The 23523-nt window shown below is 43.8% G+C and overlaps 1 protein-coding gene across 2 annotated transcripts in view; it reads right to left on the bottom strand.

Annotated features, from left to right (window-relative positions):
* The window catches only part of CUNH16orf95 (chromosome unknown C16orf95 homolog), a 51367-nt gene that overhangs the window by 12589 nt on the left and 15255 nt on the right, over positions 1 to 23523 (bottom strand). For both annotated transcript variants that reach the window (XM_020989217.2, XM_078149398.1), the window contains 6 exons: positions 22698 to 22743; positions 21851 to 21902; positions 19099 to 19248; positions 15582 to 15728; positions 13223 to 13259; positions 8366 to 8591 (listed from right to left, as the gene is read on the bottom strand). In XM_020989217.2, coding sequence (XP_020844876.1) covers positions 8366 to 8591; positions 13223 to 13259; positions 15582 to 15728; positions 19099 to 19248; positions 21851 to 21902; positions 22698 to 22743 — 658 coding nt within the window. The remainder of the gene's footprint in view (positions 1 to 8365; positions 8592 to 13222; positions 13260 to 15581; positions 15729 to 19098; positions 19249 to 21850; positions 21903 to 22697; positions 22744 to 23523) is intronic.

The raw sequence follows: 23523 nt of genomic DNA, 5'->3' as shown, positions 1-23523 counted from the left end.
AGAATGAGAAGACCTATAAGTAAGTCATTCAGTCAATAAGCATTTATTAAGCACCTACCATGTTCCAGACACTATGCAAAGCACTGAGGATACAAAAAGAGGCAAAAGACAGTCCCTGCCCTTGAGGAGCTCACAGTCTAATGGGTGTTAGCCTGCAGTTAGTAATCTTAAATCCTTCCTTGGACAAGTATTACCTTTCCAACCCTGAGCAAGGTCATGAAAGTAATGGTCACTGCTTGACCATGTTTTTGCCCTTCTTCAGATCCTCAGAACTTAATGACTAATATGTAGCGTGTTTAACAAATGGTTTTTGACTGACTGATTGGCTGAAACTCCCCCAGCCTTTTCCCCATCTTCAAAATGAGGGAGGTGAACAGGATGGCCTTTAAGGTCATGTACAATTCTCGATCAATGATCCTACGAGCCCCTAGTTCTAGGCCTGGCTAAGCCACTAACCAGCTAGGTGACTTTGTTTCAATCAATTCCCTTCCTTCCATCCACAGTTTCCTCAAGTGTAAAATGAAGAATTTGGATAGGGTCGTTCATTTGCCAAGCGTTTATGAAGCACCATTTATGTGTAGAGCACTACGCTAGGCTTGGGGTGGGGCAGGGGGGAAGGACAAAGTTTCAATGTTCACCAAGGTCCCTGGAAGTTAGCTCTAAGTGATGTCCTTTGAACAATTAAAGATGGAGGGGAGCAAACTCAAAGACCTGAGGACCAAAGGGGTCTTCAGGGAAGAAATGTACTAACATTGACATTAAGGGATCGCCATCCGTACTTGGATGGAAACGTCTCCCAGATTAGAAAAAGAAGACCCCTTACCTCATTTGGGGGACAGGACCCTTTGTGATTTTCACAGAGTGACTCGTGGCTCTCATAGTAAGGTGAGGAGAAAGACACCACAATCACCAAGACATAGAACACAGAGTCATGGAATCAATTGAATCATAGAAAGGACTAGCCAGAGGTCAATTGGTCCATCCCTCTGCCTCAAGAATGGGCTCTAAGTTCTACAGAGGAGATTCCACATGGTCTGGATTGGAAAGAGCCCCAGATTAGGAGTCAGAGAGTCTAAGATGGAGCCATCTCTGGTACAACCCACACGATCCGGAGCAACTTATCACCCCCCTCTGGACTCCAATGGCCAAATGAAGGGATTGGCCTAGTTCAGGGCTTCTTCACCTGGGTTCTACAGACTCCCAAGGGTCTTTGGATGATTTCAAAGGGTCTGTGAACTTAGATAGGAAAAAGTTACATCTTTACTTTCACTAATTTCTAACTGAAATTTAGCCTTTTTCCATTATAATTAAAAATAATAACAACAAAGATTATTATTGTGAGAGGGGGTCCAAAAGCCCCACCCTTCCTCCAAAGGGATCCATGACCTGGATAATTTTTAAGGTCCCTTCCAACTTTAAATAATATGATCCTAAGGTGACGTCCCTGGGATCCTTGGTATTCCAAAGAGAAGATTCCATGAACTCTGAGGCAGTGGCTAGCAACGGGAAATGTGTGATGCGCTGACTGACAGATAAATGTTTTTTCCTGAGTTTTTCAGGCCCAGGACAACCTTCTGTGGCCACATAGTGAGCAGAAAGTGCTCTGAGCTTGGAGTCCCACCCTCAAATGGGAGGTGCTCCCTACTCTTCAGCCTAACATTTGTTTGAGAATCTGTCCCTTCAAACCCCAAGGATCCTTCGGGTTCCTTTAGAGATCAGAATAGTAGTACCAAGAATAAGCAAGTGGAAGAGAAAAATCATTTCATGAGCCCAAGCAAAGAACTCAGGCTACAAGACAGCCCCTCCCTCGGCTCTTCAGAATCTAAAAAAATCTATAACATGGGGTTGTCAAGGGGGCTCAGATGAGATGCCAGGAGAAGCACTTTGCAAACCTTAAAAGGCTGTGTAAATACTAGACATGACTATTATTATTACCACTATTATTATCATCAACAAAGAGGCCCTATTGCCTTGATGATAATAATAGTTGAGGTGGATTCTGCTGTTTCTCCTTTTCATTGTTTCTCCTCCATCCAAAAGCACATGGTCATAGGAGCTCCTTAACATTCCTTCTTAAGGCTCCTGCTTCGGTATCTAGATTCTCCAGCCCCGGCCCTGTGCTTAAGCAACGATGGCACCAGCTAAACATGTGCCCTGATCTGAAATCCTTCCTGACAGTTCTGCACATAGAATCATTGAGTCCAGAAAGCAGAGTGCACACTCTCTCTCTCACTCTCTCTCTCTCTCTCTCTCTCTCTCTCTCTCTCTCTCTCTCTCTCTCTCTCTCTCTCTCTCTCTCTCCCTTTCTCTTTCTCTCTCCCATTTTAACTGGGAAGTGTAGTATATTCACTCATTAGCAACCACTTAAATATTTGTAACCAGGGTCTGCGCAGGTAGGTGACACAGTGGATAGAGCACAGTGGATAACGTCAGGAAGACTTGAGTTCAAATGTGACCTCAGACACTAAATAGCTGAGTGACCCTGAGCAAGTCACTTCACTTTGTTAGCCTCAGTTTCCTCATCTGTAAAATGAGCTAGAAAAGGCAATGGCAAACCACTCCGGTATCTTTGTCAAGAAAACTCCAAATAGGGTCATGAAGAATTGGACACTACTGAAAACTACTGAATGACACTAACAGGGTCTGGTACCTTCATAATATGACTAGGATAGAGTCCCCCACATGAATAAACTGGACAATCTGCTTCTGAGAGAATCATGATGTTTGGGATTGGAAGTGCCTTGGAAATATTCATAGCAGCTCTTTTTGTGGTGGCAAAGAATTGGAAATTGAGAGGATGCCCATCCATTGGGGAATGGCTAAGCAAGCTGTGGTACGTGAATGTAATGGAATACTATTGTGCTATAAGAAATGATGAACAGGTTGACTTCAGAAAAACCTGGAAAGACTTGTATGGTCTGATGCTGAGTCAAGTGAGCAGAATCAAGAGAACGTTGTACACAGTAACAGCCATGTTGTGCGATGACTAATATTGATAAACTTAACCCTTCTCAGCATTACAAGGATTAAGACATCTCCAGAGGCCTCGTGATGGAAAATGCTATCCACATCCAAAGAAAGAACTATGGAAGTTGAATTGCTATCATTTTTTTTCTCTTCTGTTGAGTTTTGTTTCCTCTTTCTGATGGTTCCTCCTATTGGTTTTAATTTTTACTTACAACTTCCCTAATGTGAAAATATGGTTAATAGGAATGTAAATGTATAGCCTATATGAGATTGTGCGCCTTCTTGGGGAGGGTGGTGGGGAAGAATGGGGAGAAAAAATTTTAAACTCAAAAGCATATGGAAGTGATTGTTGATAAATCAAAATAAATTAATAATTTTTTTTAAATTAAGTGCTTTGGAGAGATTAGAACACATGTAGACATTCTGTAAATGGTTCTAGTTAGCTAATAGTGTCATGAAAAGGTGGTTCTTTGACTGGAAGTGGAGGCAGTCTCAAAGGCCCATCAGCCTTGGCTCAGGCCTTTTGACAGTTCTCAATTCAGCTACTTTGGGGTGTGATTTATGTCTGGTGAGAGACAACACAAGAGGAGGGGCTTGGGAGCTTCTCCCCTCTAAGGCTATGGCACCCTGTGAAAGGGCCTTGGTCCTCGGCCTCTGTGCTTACTTTTTTCCTTTTTCGGTGAAGGAGATTAATCTGGAGGTCAGGAAAGTGAATCACTAGAGTCTTGGCATCAGAGTGCAGGCCAAAGTTTGCAGCCAGCCCAGCCTCACTGAACCGAAATCCAAGGGAGGGACATTCTAGATCCAGGTCAGCAGAAGCTGAGATGAGGATTTATCCGAAGTCTGGACACATCTAGATATGAATTTGGAGGGACTAGTATTATGTGGGAGCTGAGTTATTGGGGGAAATGTTGATATATTTGCTCTTGCTCTATCTTCTAGGTAAAAGCTAATTGGTATTAAGTTGGTTAGATAAAATTAGAGCCCTAGCCACTGGCCCCAAAGCCACAGTTCTAAACCCCAGTCAAACTGGAGCAGGCAAACCTTGTACTTCCTTGACTACAGGCCTATGATGGCAATCTAGGCCCAACATTCCCATCATTCCTCCCTGTCCTTCCATGTCAAATTGCTCCCCTTACTTTAAAGCCCAACTCAAATGCCCCCTCCTCCAAGAAGCCTCCCCAGGGCCCCCTGATCAGTAGCATCCTCCTGCTATACACCTCTTACTACCTCATTTTGTAACTCTCTAATGCACCTAATATGTAATTGCAGGGCAAAAGGTGAGGGAGCTTTTCCTGGCATGGGAATGGTGCCCAAAAGGGATGGCAGCCAATAGTGAAGAGACAATATGGGCGCGGTACCTAGCTCCACAGGCAGGCTGGAGGCGCTGACATACAGCAAGGTATTCACTCTGATTCCCCTTCCCCACCCCATCCCACCAAACCAGAGCCAATCAGGGTTCAAACTTTAATAGAGAATTCTCAATTAAAGAGCTGATGTGTTATTAACAGGAAACTACCCCACAAACCCTAAAGCACAACAGTGGGGTAGTCAGCCATTGAAACGAGGGTATTCTCTGAATTGCCTAACAAAGTAAAGAATCTCAGGGACCCAGAAAACTCACCTCTTAAATGTGCCACAGTAAGCAAGGGGCCAGAGAAGGGGGCAATGCTGGTCTACAGATCCCCTAAGCCTTGGCATACACACATCCTGGAGGCTGGCGCCATACCAGTCAAAACTGGAGAGTGGGCACCAGACCTCGTCTATCTATACTTCATATCTCCTCCAGGGAATGGGCAAGAAAATAAGCATTTTAAAGTACCTACTATATGATTTTTATAAATATTATCTCGTTTGATCCTCACAACAACCCCAGGAAGTTGATACTAATTATTATCCCCATTTTAAAGCTGAAGAAACTGAGGCAGATGGAAATGAAATAACTTGCCCAGGGTCACAGAATGCCTGGTGAATATGAACTCGGGTCTTCCTGACTCAAAGTCCTTCTTTCAATGCACTGTGTGTGCTTCTTAGCTGCCTGATATAATACATATGAGCAATACCCTCTGGAAGTACTCTGATAGACAAAAATCTAGACATCACTGGGGTGGGGCAAAGGGTCAGTCCCTCACTTTACCAATATAACTACCATGTAATTCTTTTTAATGGACTGCTTTATGAAAAGATAAAAAATGATTCAATTTACACACGATTTTTGAGGAACATTTCTAATGAGTAGGATAAGATTCCTTTTAATGCAATGGCCAACAGTCCCGGCCGCCATCTTGGTATAGAGGAACTGAAGCCCTTCAGGCCTCAGTTTCCTGATCTGCAAAGCGAGGGGACTGGACTGCATGGCCTCAAAATCTCTTTTAGCTCTCTGACCCCACGACTGGGAACCATGTAGAGAGCCAGCCAGCCAACTAATCCTGGAGAAGGGGCAACAGTAATGGTGGTCCCCCTCTTAAGGGAGGAAAATCAAAGGTGAAGTTAATAAGGAATCACAGTCTCATCAAATAACATTTATCATCAGCAATAATAACAGAACATCCACAACCGATGCCTCAAATGTACAATAGATGGCCATTCTAATGATGACTAAAGTATAATCTGCATTGAATTTGAGAGTGAAGAATTATTCTAAAAAGAGTCCACTTCATGCCTCTTCGGGATCTCGTCCTGCTTTTTGTAAGATTCCTGATTATTACTGATGTTAAATTATTCTGAGGTGCTGCTGAGAAGGACTCAGCTTCTGGACTCAGCATCTGAAGAAGAAGCTAGGGAACAAGGAGAAAGGTGTTTATTACCCACTCTTGGTAAAGCCCAAACAATCCTTCCTTGGCCCGTTAGCTCAGGGAGCCTGCCCTCAGGGACAACGCCAGGGCAGGACTGACTGCCTGGACTGCTGAGTCTGATCTGATGAGTCCCCAGGGCTGCCCAGCCGGGAAATCAGGAAGACTTCTGGCTGAGGGTTCAGCTCTGCTCAGAAAGGACCTTCCCATGGGACCTCCCAAAGCACTTGCTGGTGTGCTAATACAATACCAGTACAATAAATGCACTTAGGATGGAATGCTGCGAATTACACACACTGTGTCTCTTTCCCTACTAAATCATAAACTTCATGAAGGCAGGGACTGGGTCTTATCTGAATAGTGCTATCTCCCTCCCCTTCCCAAAGCACTGTCCTGAATACAGGAGGAACTTAATACATATGGAAGATGGCTGATTTAGATTTGGAAGGGACCTCAGAGGGTATCTGCTCCAAATCCCTCATTTTATGGATAAGTGAGGCAAAACAAGGTTAAGTGACTTGCCCAGGGTCACACAGCTAGTGTCTAAGATAGTATTTGAAACCCAGGTGTTTGTGATGCCAAATCTAGTGTTCACTCCATTATACCACACTGACTAGTTAGGTGACCCTAGGCAAGTCACTTAACCTCTGGATGCCTCAGTTTCCTCAACTCTGAAATTGAGATCGATGAAAGCTCTACTTCCCAGGGTGGTTGTGAGGATCAAAAGAAATAATTGTAATGCCCTTAGCACGTGACTGGTACATGGTAGGCGCTTAATAAGTGATTATTCTCTCCCCTCCCCCTTACTATCTCTCTGTTGATATAAGACTTCAATGTATTGGTTAGTTTTGCCAAAACGACTTTTTTTTCCTTTTGTTATTCCTTGCTTTAAGGATTTGGATCTCTGGAAAGGAAGCAAGGAGGATCTAGTTGGGAAATGTAAGCCTTGTAAAAAAAAGAAAAAGATATCCTTAACTATTTTTTAAATACAATAAAAGAGACTTGAGTGAATGAATGAGGGGATGGTGATTAGTCTTGTCTTAATTTAACAGTCGTTTATTAAGCCCCTGCTGTGTGCACGTGTGGGGCTACAAGGACAAAAATGCTAATGACCTTTCCCTTGAGAAGCTTATTAAACCTAAACAAATTGGTGAGTATCCACTAATTGTAAGAAGGAGAAAGCAGGAATGACTGGGAGCATGAAGAAAGGATTCCCATAGAAAATGGAACCTGCCCCAAGCCTCGAAGGAAGCTTAGGCTTCTAAGAGGCAGAGGAAAGGAGGGAGCGCAGCTAGGGGGCGCAAAGGATACAGCACCGGCCCTGGATTCAGGAGGACCTGAGTTCAAATGTGGCCTCTGACACATAACACTTAACTAGCTGTGTGACCCTGGGCAAGTCACTTAACCCCTTTGCCTAGGCAAAAAAAAAAAAAAAGGAGGGAGAGTCTGCTAGAAACAGTGGATAAAATCAGGGGAGTTAGAGGGTTGGGGCTGGACCAGAGAGCTCGGGAAGGATTGCCAGAAGAAGGAATACAGGAAATCTTCTAGGCCAGGAGATGGGCAGCTGATGATTTCAGCAGGACCTCCTTTATCCGGGGCTGTCTACAAAGCAGGGATTCAGAGGGCCAGGGAACCCCTTTACCCCCATGCAAAGTCCTCCATTAGGGTTTCTTTAGTTCAAAATATACAGGGGCTTCCTGTCTTGGCATAATGCAAACAACCCTCCCCTTCCTTCCCTCTCCACCTGGCCCCAGGCTGCCTTTCCAGGCTTATTCCATAGAATTCCTTTCCAGTTCTCTACCATCGAGCTAAAACGGCTTCCTCTTCCTCGCAGTTCCCCACATAGGACATTCCACCTTCCATCTCCACACCTTTGCACGAGCTGTACCCCATGCCTGGAATGCCCTCCCTTCTCATCTCCACCTCTAAGAATCCCTAGCTCCCTTTTCAAAGGTCCTCTCCTGCCACCTCCTAAAAGAGACCTTTCCTCTCCAGGCTGCTGATGCCTCCATCCCACATAAACCCATTACTGTGTGCGTGTGTGTGTATGTGTGTGTGCATGTGTGCGTGCACGTGTGTGCATGCGTGTGTGTGCATATGTGCATGTGTGCGTGTGTGCATGTGTGCGTGTGCGTGTGTGCATTTGTGTGTGTGTGCGTGTGCATGTGTGTGTGCATGTGCGTGTCTGTGTATGCGTGCATGCGTGTGTGTAGCAAATGTGCAGTGGTATGTACCGTTATCTTCCCCGGTAGAATGTGAGCTCCCCGAGGGCCAGGACTGAGCCTCGCAGTGCCTGGCACATTGCGAGCACTTAATAAATGCTCACTGATGGATTGATCGGATTGCTTTGAGCCAGATTGTTTCTTCTGACAATGACTGAGCAGCAGAGGGAAGGAGGTCACCTAGGCCAAGAGTTCTTCACCTAGGGGTCTGTCATCATGTGGTCTTTATGTATATGTTTTGATAACTATTCCAATAGCAAAGGGCAGGGAGGAGGAAGGGGCGGTGGAACGAAGGGGGAAAGTCAGAAGGACTTCCCAGATAAGACGGGTGAGCTCTCTCTGCTGCCCTCTCCCCACCTCTCCCCTCCGTCCCCCTCTACTCACCGAATAATTGAGACGACGATCATCACGAGACCATAGAGAGAGTCGAGGAAAAAACTGAGGGAAAGAAAACTGGGCGCTTCGCCCTCCTCGTCCTCGTCCTCCTGCCGACTCTGACAAGCGGGCTTTGGCAGCCGGGCCTGAATCCCCTGCCACCTCAGGAGTCGCTCCTCATCGCAGCAGACGCGCCACTGGTGGTGGAAGTGGCTGAGGCCGCCGCAGAGACTTCCTAGCGTGCAGACAAAGGGAGGCAATTTCCCGAAACCCCCAGGGGTGCTGGCCCCGGCAAGGGTCCCAAGGCTTCCCCAGAAGGGGCCAGCGCCGCCCAATCCCCTGGGCGGGTCCGCACCCAGCCCCCAGCCCAGGGTAGGCGCTCACATACCCCTCGGTCATCAGCCCTACCAGGATAGAAACTGGCTTCTCTCATCCCCTGAACCAAGTCTGAAGACGCTGATTACCTCTCTCCCTGGCTTTACCTCTTCCCTGCTTCCACTACAGAATCATAAGCTAACAGAAGGATGGGACCGAAAAGGGCACTGAGTCCAGTCTTTTCATGCTAAAGATGAGGGAGCTCGGCCTCAGAGAAGTTCCTCAACCCGCCCCAGGGTCACACAGCTAGTAAGTGTCTGACTTGGAGTCTGCCCCAGGCCTTCCTGACTCCAGGTCGCGAAGCCCCGGCCTCTAGGGCACACCTGCTTCTTCCTGGATCCAAGCGAACATCTTCGTCACCAAGGCTTGAACCTAGCAGGGACTTCATATATGTTTCTTGATTGAACTGAATGATAACTTCTCTGGGCCTCAGTTTCCTCATCTTTAAAATGGGATTGATAATCCCTAGACTCTCAACTTGTAGTAAGGACTTGACTACAGAAATTTTTTGTAAAATTCCATAGTGCCTAAAGAACAGGGTCCTAATAGTATAAGTAAGACACAGTCACTGTCCTCAAGGTGCTAGATAGATAGAAGGGGTCATGGATTTGGATGTCCCCCTATCCTCTCCAGTAGAGAAGAAGCTTCTTGAGGGCAAGTAATATTTCTTTCTTTCATTCTTTCTCCCTCCCTCCCTTCCTTCCTTCCTTTTTTGCTTGCTTTCTTTATCTCTATATCTCTGACTCCTAGGCTGCAATGCCTGGCACATAAGACCATTAGTAAGCCACTCAATCAGTGAATGTGTATCAAGTACCTACTGTATACCAGCCTACTTACTGAACTGAATTGAATTAAAAGGAACCTTAGAATTTTATTATTACTAGAGACCGTGGAGTGCAATTCCTTCATTTTACAGGTGAAGAAGCTAAAGCCTAGCAAGGTCCATGGTAACACAAGGAGATTAGGGAGAGAGACAGAGAGAGAGAGACAGAGACAGAGACAGAGGAGAGACAGAGAAGAGAGAGACAGAGTGAGAGGTAGAGAGAGGAGAGACAGAGAGAGAGGGAGGGAGAGAGAGAGGAAAAAGAGAGGGGGAAAAGGAGAGGGAGAGAGATGGACAAATAGAAAGACAGGTAGGCAGACAGAAAGGCAGACAGACAGATAGATTAGATGGATAGATGGGTGAATGGATGGATGGATGGATGGATGGATGGATGGATGGATGGATGGATGGATGAACAGATAAATAATGGATGGATAGATAGGTAGATGGATGGATGGATAGATAGATAATAGATGGATAGATAGTTAAAAGATAATGGATGGATGGGTGGATGGATGGATGGATGGATGGATGGATGGATGGATGGATGAACAGATAAATAATGGATGGATAGATAGGTAGATGGATGGATGGATAGATAGATAATAGATGGATAGATAGTTAAAAGATAATGGATGGATGGGTGGATGGATGGATGGATGGTTAGATAGATAAACAGATGAATAGATCAATAAATAGATAATAGATGGATGGATGGATAGATAAATAGATAGATGGAGAGACAGACTGATAAATAGAGGCAGACAGACAGAGATAGAAAAAGAAAGGAAAGAAGGAAGGAAGATTGCATATTTCTATAATGCTTTACAATTTACAAGGGGCTTTCCTTTGGAAAATCCCTTAAAGTGGGTAATGTAGGTGGTACTATGCCCATCTTACAGATGAAGAAACTAAGAGGTGAAGTAATAAGACAAAAATAGCCCAGCTAGGAAGCAAAAGAGCTGGGCCTTGAGCTCGGGTTTCCTGGTTCCACGTGTAACACTGCTAAAAAAAAAAAGGTTACAATCCAAATAAGAGCCTATAACCTAGAAGCAACTTCAGCTGTGGTATAAAGTTCTATACTTTAGACCAAACTAGATGCTTTAGGATTTTTCAATTATCAAGATTTCTCCACTGATTTCTTACCTGGGTCACCTGATCATGTGGAGAGCTAGGTGGCTCAGTGGATAGAGCACTGGGCCTGGAGTCAGGCACACCTAAGTTCAAATACAGCCTCAGACAATTAATAGCTATGTGACCCTGGGCAAGTCACTTAACCTGTTTGCCTTCATATAATCTGTGGTCGAGAACTGAGGCCCTTGAGGAAGGGCCTGGAGAAGGAAATGGCAAACCTCTCCAGTAGCCCCATGGCTAGTATGTGCCACAGGGCCACAAAGAGTCAGATGACTGAATGACTGAACAATACGACCTGAGGAGTTACAGAAGCCCTCTCGCCTCTACTTTGTCTCCCGAACAACGTGTGAAATTCCCTGGACAAAATGAGCTCTTTGGCAAGGCCCTCTGCTCTTGCAGGGATGGAGCTGGGATCCAGGGGGTCAGCTCCTCACTGCAAAGGAAGTTCCCCCAGTTCAGCTGGCCCTAGAGCTGGGCTTTGAAAAGGAGACAGCTGCCAGTTCAAGGGAGAGAGATAACTCCCAGAAAAAGAACGGACATTTATTAAGGGTAAGAAACACAGACCAGAAGCAGAGAGATAGGGAAGGAGAGGCACTCTCCAGAGAGAAAGCAGTAGATCAGACCCACCTCCAGGCAAGAGAGGCACAATAAATCGTAAGGCATAGGGCCGAGACAGGCTGGGTTCCTTGGAGAGAGGTCTATATATTCGCCTCCCAGAGAGAAGGAGCCAAGGCTTAAAGGAGAGCAACATGAAGAGATATACCCCTTTGCTGGTACTGTGAGTCACGTGGACTGTAGTGGTCCCTTGGGAATCCCTAGAGGGATTCCTCTTGCCTATTTATGGGCTCAGGTACCACGCTATGCCTTTTCTGTCAACTTAAATAAAATGGGCCTTATATTTAATGTCTTGTTAAGCTGAGTGCTAAGAGTTAGCGTGAAAGCTGAGGGCCCTTTCCTTCCCCTTTTCTGTGGAGACCCTGCCAGGAGCCAAATTCCATTGTCCTCTGGGGGAAAAATAGAGGGGGCGTGAACTAAAAGAGATTTCTTAGAGAACGCTTCAAGACCGAACCCCATCTATGAGAGTGAACCTCAAGGGCCTCAGTTCTTGACCACAGATTACATGTATATGGTCAACCCAGGTGAACTTGCATAATTCATCCATGATGAAGCCAAGTGCCATCTGCCTCTATTCCCACATGCTAGGACTCCTTATCACCTTATTCTTTCCAGACTAAGGCCAAAAGGCCTCCAAGGGTATGTTCAAAATTCATGAAAAATTGAGGCACCCAAAAGTAGTACATAAGAAAAGAGCAGAGCAAACTAGAAAACTCTTTTGGGGGGCCATATTTTTCCCCCATCAGGCTGAAATAAATTGTCAATTCCTTGAAAGCAGGGGCCAAGTATCATTGACTTTTATATCCCCTTTAACACAAAGTTCATAGTGTCAGACATGTAACAAAGTTTGTTTGAACAAAGTAAGTTTGTTGAATGGATGGGCAGATGGATGGATGGATGGATGGATGGATGGATGGATGGATGGATGGATGGATGGATGGATGGATGGATGGATAGATGGAAGGATAGAGGGATGGATGGATGGATGGATGGATGGATGGATGGATGGATGGATGGATAGACGGAAGGATAGAGGGATGGATGGATGGATGGATGGATGGATGGATGGATGGATGATGGACAGGTGGATGGATGAGTGGATGGATGGATGGGTGGATGGATAGATGGAAGGACAGAGGGATGGAGGGATGCTGGAGGGATGATGGAGGGATGGATGGATAGATGAGGGAGAGGATTCCACATTAATGAAATAAAATCCCAACACCCTTCCCACTTAATTAAATTCAAGTATTTGTCATACAAGTGCTATGTGCAAAGCACAGTGATAAGTCTTGGGAATACAATCATAGAAATTAAAAACTGTCCCTGACCTAAAGGAGCTTACGTTGACAAAGAAAGATATAATATGTAAAAAGATAAGTAAACATGAAAATATATGATACTCTGAGGAAACATCAATAACTGGCCGGATCTGGAAAAGATTTCCATAAGAGGTAACAACTGAGCCAAGCCCTGAAAGGAGCTGAGGATTCCAAGAGGCAGAGATAAGGAGGGAGTTCATTCTAATTGGTGCAGTGGCTAGAGCATTAGACCTAGAGTCAGGAAGACCTGAGTTCAAACCTGGTCTCAGACACTTACTAGTTGTGTGACCTTGGGCAAGTCACTTAACCTCTGTTTACCTCAGTTTCCCCACCTGCAAAATGGGCATAATAAAGCACTTCCCTTCTAGGGTCGTTGTGAGGCTCAAAGGAGACAGTGGTTGTAAAGTGCTTTGCAAACTTTAAAGCATTATATGAATGCTAGTCATCATCACCATCACTATTATTATTGCTATTTTAACTATTATGTAAGGCAGCCGGAGGGGATTCCTGTGCAAACGCATAGGTGGAAATACAGAGCTGAGTTCCATGCTTCTGTCAGTGGCTGAGGGAGCAGGAAGGAAAGCAGGTTCCGTTTACCTTTGGTCCATATGAAATCTGATGAGTTCTTATTTGCCTAAAAGAAGGAAAGGAATGGGGAAAATCATTTACATAGCACCTACTGTGTGTCAGACACAGCACGAAATACTTTATCTCTTTTCATTTAACCTCGTTTGATTCTCCCAACAGTCCTAGGAGGTAGGTACCTATTTTACATTTGAAGAAAGTGAGGCAGCTGTTAAGTGATTTGCCCAGGCTCACACAGCTAGTAAGTATCGGAGACTGGATTTGAACTCCAGGCCCAGGACTCTGTCCACTGCACTACCTGGCTGACTGAGGCTTGATTTAATGTAAACACATTAGGCGATGGATCCATAAGGAAAGGATGATCCCTCCAGGCTGGGAATCTAGAATCTCAGGAAATGTGAAGAGGTGCTAGGAGAGTATAGAATAGCTGCTTCTTCAAGAGGGAGCTTTCTAGTTTTAACCTGCTTTTAAAGTAGAACGAGATCTATTGTTCCCAATCAGAGGACGGACCACGAGGTGGCTTTGTCAAAGAAAAGCACGGTGACTCAACCAGACACTCAGGGAGAGATGACTCCCTATGGAAGGCTAGCGTATCTTACAGACTCTCTCTGGTATAACCTAATAGCTCTTAAAGCTTGGAAGAGAAGAAAAATTAGGAGTATGAAAAACAGAGCATGGGGGCAGCTAGGTGGCACAGTGGATAGAGCTCCAGCATTGGAGATCAAATACAACCTCAGACACTTGACACTTACTAGCTGTGTGACCCTGGGCAAGTCACTTAACCCCCATTGCCTCACCAAAAAGCAAAAAAACAAACCAAAAAAAAAAAACCTGAGCATGACAAACTGAGATGGCTCTGGGCCCCACACTCTTATATGGGGTGAGGGTAAAGAGGGTGGGAGAACCACACTGATGCCCCAGCCAAGTTCCTAAGCTACACAGTGAACCATAGGATCATAGATTTAAAGAGGGAAAGGAGCCTAGGGGTCATCAATTCTAGCCCCTTCATTCTATAGATAAGGAAACTGAGGCATAGAAAGGAACCCAACTGAGGTCACTCAGGTAGGAAAGCCCTGAGGCAGGATTTGAACCTAGGGCTTCCTGACTCTAAGTCCACAACACTAACCATTATACTATGCTGCCTCTCAAGGAGGAAACTGTGGAAGTTTCCTTTAAAAAAAAAAAGATCTAGACCTCTCCATATAATTAGCACATAAACAACCCCACTACCACCAACTCAATGAAGATGGTACCCAGAGGAAAACAGGGTCCCAAAAGAGGGGGAAGGGACCTTACAAGACAGGATATTAGACCGTAGAGCACTGAATGTCAAAGCTAGAGGTGACTTTAGAAATCGCCAGATTTTTTAATTCATGCAATCCTATCAGTAAATATTATTTTGAATGTACTCCTTCACATGTTTTTTTTTTAATTATTTATTTATAGAGTACATACATCTACTACTAAATGACTCACTCTATCCAATCTGACGGTTGCCTTGGGGTGATCTGAAGAGCAGAGGGTAAGTATGCTTGGGGTGGGAAAGAGAAATTTTCCCAGTGGTGCCTGAAGCTGCTCCTATAGGTGAGGCTAATTAACATTTAGGTTAAAACTGCCCAGAAGGACAGAGTTTGGTAATTACAAAGCAGCTAGAGGGGAGTGTTGGGATATAGGGGGTGAAGAAGGGTCGGTGTGGTTGTCTGGGAGATAATCTTTACCACTAGTCATTGCGTCAAGGGTGGGATTCCATCCACTTTCACACCCTGGGATTTGTAGATCCTTAAGGTCAGACCAAAACCTCTATTTCAAAGAACAAATCCCCTTAATAAAAGGATTTGTTCTATAAAACTTGACTCAGTCAAAAGACTGCACCCAAGGACCTAGAAGGCCACATGTGGCCTTGAAGCCAAAGGTTCCTCACCCCTGAATACCCTAGGACATAGAATAAAACATTAGAACCTAAAATGTTAAAGCCAAAGGACCCCAATTTTCTCATTTTCCATGCTCTCCCCCTCAGCTATGTCCTTCCTTCTTCAGGATTGCTTCTCTTCTTCATTCTAAGGACATTCTATCCATGTGAAAACATTACTTGGGAAAGAAGGGAGAGAGTTAAATTTCTCCCAAGCTCTCCAATGGGTAGGCCAGCTAGGAAAAATCTTTCATGGAGGATGTCTCCTCCAGTGTTCCATTTCCCAACCTGGGAATTCAGCCCAACTCGATGCTTTCTCCTCCCTGCCTGCCCAATTTCCAGATTCAGCAGCTCCTTTCTCATCAGATCACTGTGGTCTCCATGAGTACACATGTTCCAAGTTCAACATTCTTGCTCTCCCTCTCCCTCCAGCAACTATTCGGTTACAGTAGAGTCTCTTACCTTCCCCGGGAATCTGACTGACCGAGGCACCCAATAGGGGAATGCAGCAAGCTCTCTTGGGACGGGGAGCTGACCCCCAAAGCTGTGACAGGAGCAGGCACAGGACCTGGCATGTTGTGGGAAAGAGAACTGAACTCTTCTCTGGACCTATTTGAGTTAGAAAGAGAACACTTAAAGGGATCGTTTATGACACAAAAGAAGAGAAAGACTGTAATAGACAACTAGATTAAAAACTAGAAAAAACCTGGCAAGCATCCAGGCCAGTCCTTTCATTTTTTAGGGGATGATCTGTTCAGTCACACAGCTGGGAAATAACAGCACCAGGGATTGAACCCAGGTCTTCAGACACAAAATCCAGCCTGGAGTTGGGAAGACTCATCTCCCTGAGTTCAAATCCAGCCTCAGATACTTATCACTGTGTGACCCTGGGTGAGTCACTTCACCCTGTTAGCCTCAGTTTCCTCATCTGTAAAATGAGCTGGAGAAGGAAATGACAAACCGCTTCAGTCTCTTTGCCAGGAAAATCCCAAATGGGATCATGAAGAGTCAGACACAACTGAAATGTCTGAACCACACCAACTGTGTGCAAAACACTATGTTAAGTGTTGGGGGCGGGGATGCAGAGACAACTCCAAAATGTTCCCTGGAAAGAAATTAACACGTATCAAGCACCTGTGTGTCAGATACCGTACTAAGCACTTGACAAACATAAACCCCCTCACAACAACTCTGAGAGGTAGGTACTCTTATTACTCCCATGTTACAGATGAGGAAACTGAGGCAAAATGATTTACCCACACAACTAGTTAAATGTCTGATACAGGGTTCAAACTCGGGTCTTTCTTAATTACAGGCTCAGTGCTCCACCTAGCAACTTCAAGGAGCTTTAATGACCATGAGTTGATAACTTCACTTCAATTTTTAACCACCTTCGTTGTCAGGAAGGATGAATCTAGTCCAGTCCATAGGACTTTAATCAGGAAGACTTTCAGTCAAATGATTCTTACTTTTTTTTTTCCCTTGGGGGGGGCTGTGAGGCAATTGGAGTTAAGTGACTCGCCCAGGGTCACACAGCTAATAATTGTCAAGTATCTGGTCTGAGGCCAGATTTGAACTCAAGTCCTCCTGACTCCTGGCCCTATCCACTGCACCACCTAGCTGCCCCGATTTTTACATTTTTTGACATAGCCAATTATGGGAATTTGTTTTGCTTCACCGCAATTTGTTACAAGGGCTTTGTTTTTCTTTATTTTTCCAGTGGGGGCAGGGGGTGAGAGAAAGAGAGAAAATAACTGTTTGTTACTTGGGGAAAAACTTAATTTCCAAAGAAATTTCTAATGGAATTCGAGCTAGAAAATCTGGATAGCATGAGAGGAAGAGCCCAGCGCGTGTGGCCAGCAGGTGCCAGCTCTCCCTTTTAGAAGCCACGAAACCTTGGACAAAATCACTCAACCTCTGTTCGTGTCACTCAGCATCCTGCGTTTCCTCGTCTGTCTGACAAGCCTGCCTACCTGACAAGGACACTCACAAGACCATAAATTTAGAACAGGAAAGGACTTGATAAAATACCCAGAACGCCCCTTCATTTAATTGTGAGTCTGCAATCAGAACATGCACCTGAAAGGGTTTTGAAGCTCACAGGACTCTCTGCAAACGCAAGAGAAAATGATGAATGACTTTTCACTCATTCTGTGATTCCAATCCAACTGGACCAGTCACTGCTCCCTAACCTTGTCTTGCCCTCCCTCACCAAAGGCAGGCAGTGTCTCAAGTCCCAGGTAGGTACTTCCTCTCCCCTCCCCTGACCGAAATCCTTCTCTTCCTTCAAGACCCAACTCAAACGCCACCTCCTCCCTGAAGCCCCTCCTAATCCCTCCAGCTGAAAATGTCCTCTCTTTCATGATGGCACGTTTTGTTGGAGTTGTCCTTTGTCCCTATCAAACTCGACCTTGTGATATCCTTACACACGTATGTGTTTCATCCCTCTTATCAGACTGTAAGCCAGCTCCTTGAGGGATGGCACCCTCATGATGCTGTTCTCATCTTTGTCCCCCCAGCACTTAACACAGAGCCTTGGATGTATTGTTGGTCTAGCCCAGAGCTGTCACTTCATCCATGAAGGGAATTCCCAATTCGGGATCAACAGCTACTCTACAACAGATAGTCTTAGACATTTTCTTGGGACTGTGATGGTTTGGCAATTTGCTTAGGATTACAAAATTAGAAAAAGTGTCGAAGGCAGAACTTGCTGAATCCCAGGCTGCTGCTACAACTGCTATAACCTGATGAATTCCCTACCTTGAATGCAGTAGACACTTCATCAAAGCCTCGTTCCAATGTACCGAAGTCTGTGACACACACATAAAGTCACAGCATGTGATAGACCCTAAGGGACACTCAGGACTTTCCATACATTCTCCTCCCAGCCCCAACTATGGAGACTCCAGACAACTTCAGACTGGAAGAGAACCTTTATCATAGAAAATCTCAGCATCCAGACTTCCAGGTCACCTGGCCAAAAAGAAGGAGGAGTAGGCATTGCCTCCTATCCCCTCAGACCTCTCAAACCCCTCCAAGCAAGAATTACATACAAGAGACAAAGCAATTTCAGCCATCCCTATGGTCTAGGACACCTCTAATGAACTGCCTAAATGAATTAACAGAAAAGAAAGCTAATCCCTATAGCCTCTAATGGCTCACTCAGCAGCCTCACCTCCACCTCCCACCCTGCCCTCCTAGCATGGCTGTGGGAGTCAATAGGTAGGCTTACAACAACTCACACACACACAGAAAACCCAAAAGAAGAAATTTCTTCAGTCTGGGATAGTAGCATGGCACTGGTCCATGCTGCAATAGCACTCAGACAGAAATAATGAGGAAAGGAAATTCAAATAGCACAAGACTATTCTGTACTCACCAGAAACAGTAGGAGAGAATGGAAAAATGTGTTCTGAAGAGCAAAGGAGCTCAATTTGCAGCCCAAGGTGACATGTTCTGCAAACCTGAACCTAACTATTAGTGAAAAAGATGGATTTTCAATAAAAATTTCCCATCTCTAACCCTGACTACCAACCCACGCCACCATCATTACTGTGTTCCCATTTAGGATCATTAATCACATTTAGAATCATATTTCTAGATCCAGAAGGAAACTCTGAGGCCATCTGATCTAATTCTGGATCTTTACAAATGAGGAAGCTAAGGTCCAGAGAAGTTAAGTGATTTGCCCGAGGTTATAGGTTACAAATTCAGACTTTTTTTTTTTTTTGGTGAGGCAGTCGGGGTTAAGTGACTTGCCCAAGATCACACAACTAGTAAGTGTCAAGTGTCTGAGGCCGGATTTGAGCTCAGGTCCTCCTGACTCCAAGACTGGAGCTCTATCCGCTGTGTCATCTAGCTGTCCCAGAAATTTTTAACCTAAATCTTCTGCCTCTAGCCCCTCCGTTCTTTTTTAGTAGTCTCATTTATCACTTCCACAATCACCTCAACCACATTTCCTCTACTTCTGGTCACCTACCAGCTTTTGGGGTCTCAGAGACCGAGGGACCCAGTAAGGGAGGCTTGCTTCGTCTCTAGGCACGGGTAAGAAGCCTCCAAAGTTGAGCTGTTCAGAGGAACACTGACAACATGCTGGTACTTGGTAAAAACTATCATGGGTGGGGGCATCCTGGTTGAGCCAAGAAAAAAAAGAGACATGAAAGAGAGACATGAACATGGAATCAGACATGGAACTTGAATCCTAGTACTGGCTAGAACAGCAAACTAACCTGGGCCATGAGGCTAACCTCAACCAGCAGGAGAGACAGAAAGGATCCCTAGTAATGGATGCCGCTCTGATTTGCACTGGGACCAATACATACAAAATCCATGGTAAGAGGGGAACACATATTTCAAACTAACTTCATCTCCAACATTCTCTACCTGAACTCTCCTCTCCAGCTAGACTGGATTACTCTCTAGCCCCATAAAACCAATCCTGTGCTTTCTCACATACTCCCACCTCATCTCCACCTCTTAGAATCCCTGACTCAGCTCCAATGCTACTATCTGCAGGTGGCCTTTCCCATCCCACCCTCTACCTCATCCCTAGCTTTATACTTTGGTTTGGCAGTCTTGAAACGTCACTGTTCCGAGACTTCAAAGACCCATAAAAAAATCTTTTAAAAGTTAAATATCAATAGAAAAATCAGTGTTTTGTATGAGAAGTAATGAACTTAGTGTGCAAATTTTGTATCAGTAGCAGCATAAATGATGGATATTGTTTTATAAGTAATGATGGTTTTTCGAGGTCTGCAGTTTCATTCTTGCTAGTAACTTTGCTGCCAGGTATAATGATGACAGACTAGGCAATTTGTCATATAAGAAATTCTCTCAGAGAAAAGGACAGCTTTCCTGGATCGTGATTTCCACATTATCTATCCATTGGTTAATCTTTTAAACTTTAATCAGTTCTTAACATAGAGAGCACCAGAATTACCAAGAAATTAAGGCTGGTTTTTAAAATTGCCTCTCATCATCTCAAAAGTGTTTCACCATTTTAAAAAACAATACGATAAGGTCATTCCAATAGCCATCTTCCAGTTTAAACTTTATTTTTACATGAAATCATATATGCCTTCCTTCTATGGTTACCTTATATTTGTTATACACATAAACATATGCACAAACATCCATATATATACACATGTATATATGTACTCATATTTATATATACATATATATATACACACACATTTATATACATACATTATATATATATATATATATATAATATATATATATATAAACATATACATGTATGTATGGTGGGTAGTATCTTGTGGTATGTGGATACATATACATATATGTATATTATGTGTATGTGTGTGTGTGTGTGTATATATATATATATATACATACATATATATATATATATATATATATATATATATACATACATATATATATATATGATTCGAGGAAGAGATGGAGAGGAAGGACAGACACTCCTGAAATGGGGGACCATTGTGCAGATGGAGATGGAAGACAGAATATTGTGTATGGGGAATAATCAGCAGGCTCTTTAGACTAGAATGGAACGTGCAAATGGAAATAATTTGCCATAAACCTAGACAGGTATAAGGAAGCCAGACTGATGGAGGTTTCGCATGCCAAAATGAGAAATATGTATTGGATGCTAGGGACAATAAAGAGCTATGGAGCCATAGAATGTTTGGGGGGGAGGTCAGAAAGGAGGAAGTAGCATGATGAGCTCTGTGTTTTAAGAATATTAATCTGGCCGCTGTGTGGAGGATGGATTAGGCAGGGGAAGGTCAGAAGGCAGAAACACCAATTAAGAGGCTACTGCAATAATTCAGACAAAAGATGAGGAGGGTCTGCACGAGAGGAAAGGCTAAGATGAGGAGATGGATGTAGTAATGCTGTGGGGGGTATGATGGACAACAATTCTGCAACTGATTGGAGAGATGCCTCCTCCTTTTCAGAGCCAGAAGGACACGGTGTAAAGAACACTCACTGGCTCTAGAGTCAGAGGAGGACCTGAGTTCCAATCCCACCTCTGATACTTATGAGGCACGTGTCTCAGTTTCCTCATCTGTAAAATGAAGAGGTTGAGCGGGCCGACCTCCAAGTTCCTCCTTCCAGCTCCAGTGAAATCTATGATCCTGTGGAATTCCCATGGAAGAGCCTGGGGCATTCAATTCATCAAAGACTCAGACTCATCTTGATGCACAGTCATCATGCTTGTTGACTGGCTGACTAAAGGAAGGGCGTCTCTTCCCTTCTGTCTCCCTCTCAGTGTCTAGTGAAGCTGCTCACAAAATAAAGGCTGAGTAAGTATTTGAGGACTTGCTCACTCCTCCTCCGTCCTTCAGCTGAAGGTTTTGCCCCAATAACCCCAAACCCCAGAGAAGCAGTTGTACCCTAAGCTATTATCAGTCATTGATCCTCACAGGTGAAAGAGTTCTCCATTCTTTCTCAGAACTGGTTTTATTAGGGACAGCTCTTTATAGAGAAAGAATCCTTATTCAGGTTTGGGTCAAGTTAGATGATCTCTGAGGCTCCTTCCAATTCAGAGTCTGTGATTCTCCATACAGACTGATGGGGAGGAGTGGGAATAGCAGAAGGGGGCCTGGAGGCCAGAGCCGGTGAAGATACTGTAGGAATACGGAGGTGGTTTTGACATTTTTCCCTTGAAGGCCCCAAATTCCCTGATGGAAGACAGAATCGGGATTGAGACAAAGTAATCCCTCTTCCTTTTTCTCCCTCACCTTAAAGTCTATGAATTTCACTTCTGACTTCAAGTTTCGAGGTTCCTTATTCCTAGATAAGAAGAAAAGGAAGTCCTTAGAACATGTAAGGTTTCTTGCAGGCCAGGGGATGCTGAATGGAGGAAGCTAAGACAATAGGCTTACTAAGGCTCACCTGGAAGCCATAGCGTGCAGTACAACTAGGAGACAGTAGGACCCCTTTCTGAGTCCAGAGGGTGAAAGAGAAGGGCAGAGGTTTGGTGTGGTGCCCAGGTGTGGGCGTGTATCTGTGTGAGGGCAAGGGTGCATACCTGTGTGCTTGTGTGAGACCCAGAAGCGCATACAGTACATGAGCATGACCATTTGGGGCAGTGATTCTTAACCTGTTTTGTATCATGGACCCCTTTGGCAGTCTGGTGAAAACTTTGAACTCCTTCTCAGAACAATGTTTTTAAACGAATAAAATACATAGGATTAAAAAGGAAACCAATTATATTGAAAGACAGTCATAAAAAAATTCAATCACAGACCTTGGGTTAAGAACTCTTAACTTGGAGGAAAAATTGTCTGATGTTTCAAAGAGAAATGGACGTAGGTTTAGGTTCACCAGAACTGGATTCCCATGCCAGTCCTCTACTTAGTTACTACCTGTGCATGCACGTGTGACTGGACCTCTCTGGGCCACAGTTTCCTCTTATAAAATGAAGGTGTTCAACTACATGATCTCCTCAGGGCCCTTTGAGCTATACATCTTCTGACTTCATACTCTAAACTCCTACATGTGTATGTACACACACACACACACACACACACACACACACACACACACACACACTTTACTACTGTGGACAAAAGAAAATCTACCTACCAAAGGATGGACCTGTTGGTCTCATTCCAATCCAGGTTTCTGGGCTCTGGAAAAGAAAAAGGAAGGGAGAAGGTGGTCTCATTCTCTCCTCCAGTAACACAGGAGGTGAGCATAAGGGGTTAGGGGACAAGCATTTCACAAGGAATGGAATGGTGACTTTGGGGAGAGTTTGTTTTTCTTAAGAACCTCAGGGATTTGAAAATAAGTAATCACCACTAGGCAGCTGATATCGGACAAAGCCCTTAAAGTCAATGAAAGGTTGCTTTTGCATTAGTACTCAAACGTTCTGAAGCTTTTTATCTTTCTCTTTAGGACAAGAATTCTTAACCTGAGGTCCAAGAACTTTTGTTTTTTAATATTTTGATAACTATGTTTCAATTGAATTGGCTTTCTTTGTAATCTTCTGTATTTTATTTTATGCATTTAAAAATCTGCTGCATCTTATTTTATGATTTATTTTAATAAAATACTGGGTTTTATTGTATTATTATTTATTTTAGTAAAATTTTCTGTTTTATATTATTTATTTTAATAAAATCCTTTGTTTTATTTTATTGCTGATTTTAATAAAATCTCTATTTTGTTTTATTATTAATTCTTTATTGTTTATTTTAATAAAATCATATGTATTTTATTGTTTATTGTTTATTTTAATAAAAACATCTGCATTTTATTTTTTATTGTTTATTTTAATAAAATCCTTTCCTCTTATTTTATACTAATTGTTTATTAGCTTAATAAAATCTTTTAATTTTTTATTATTTATCTTAACAAAATGCTCTGTATTTTATTTTATTATTTATTTTAATAAAATCCTTTGTATTTT

This window comes from Phascolarctos cinereus, unplaced genomic scaffold (assembly GCF_003287225.1).
Source record: "Phascolarctos cinereus isolate Bilbo 61053 unplaced genomic scaffold, phaCin_HiC Scaffold_2;HRSCAF=192, whole genome shotgun sequence".
NCBI classification, from domain to species: Eukaryota; Metazoa; Chordata; class Mammalia; order Diprotodontia; family Phascolarctidae; genus Phascolarctos; species Phascolarctos cinereus.
The sequence above is the reverse complement of the archived record's forward strand: the minus strand, read 5'-3'. Positions and strand labels throughout refer to the sequence as shown.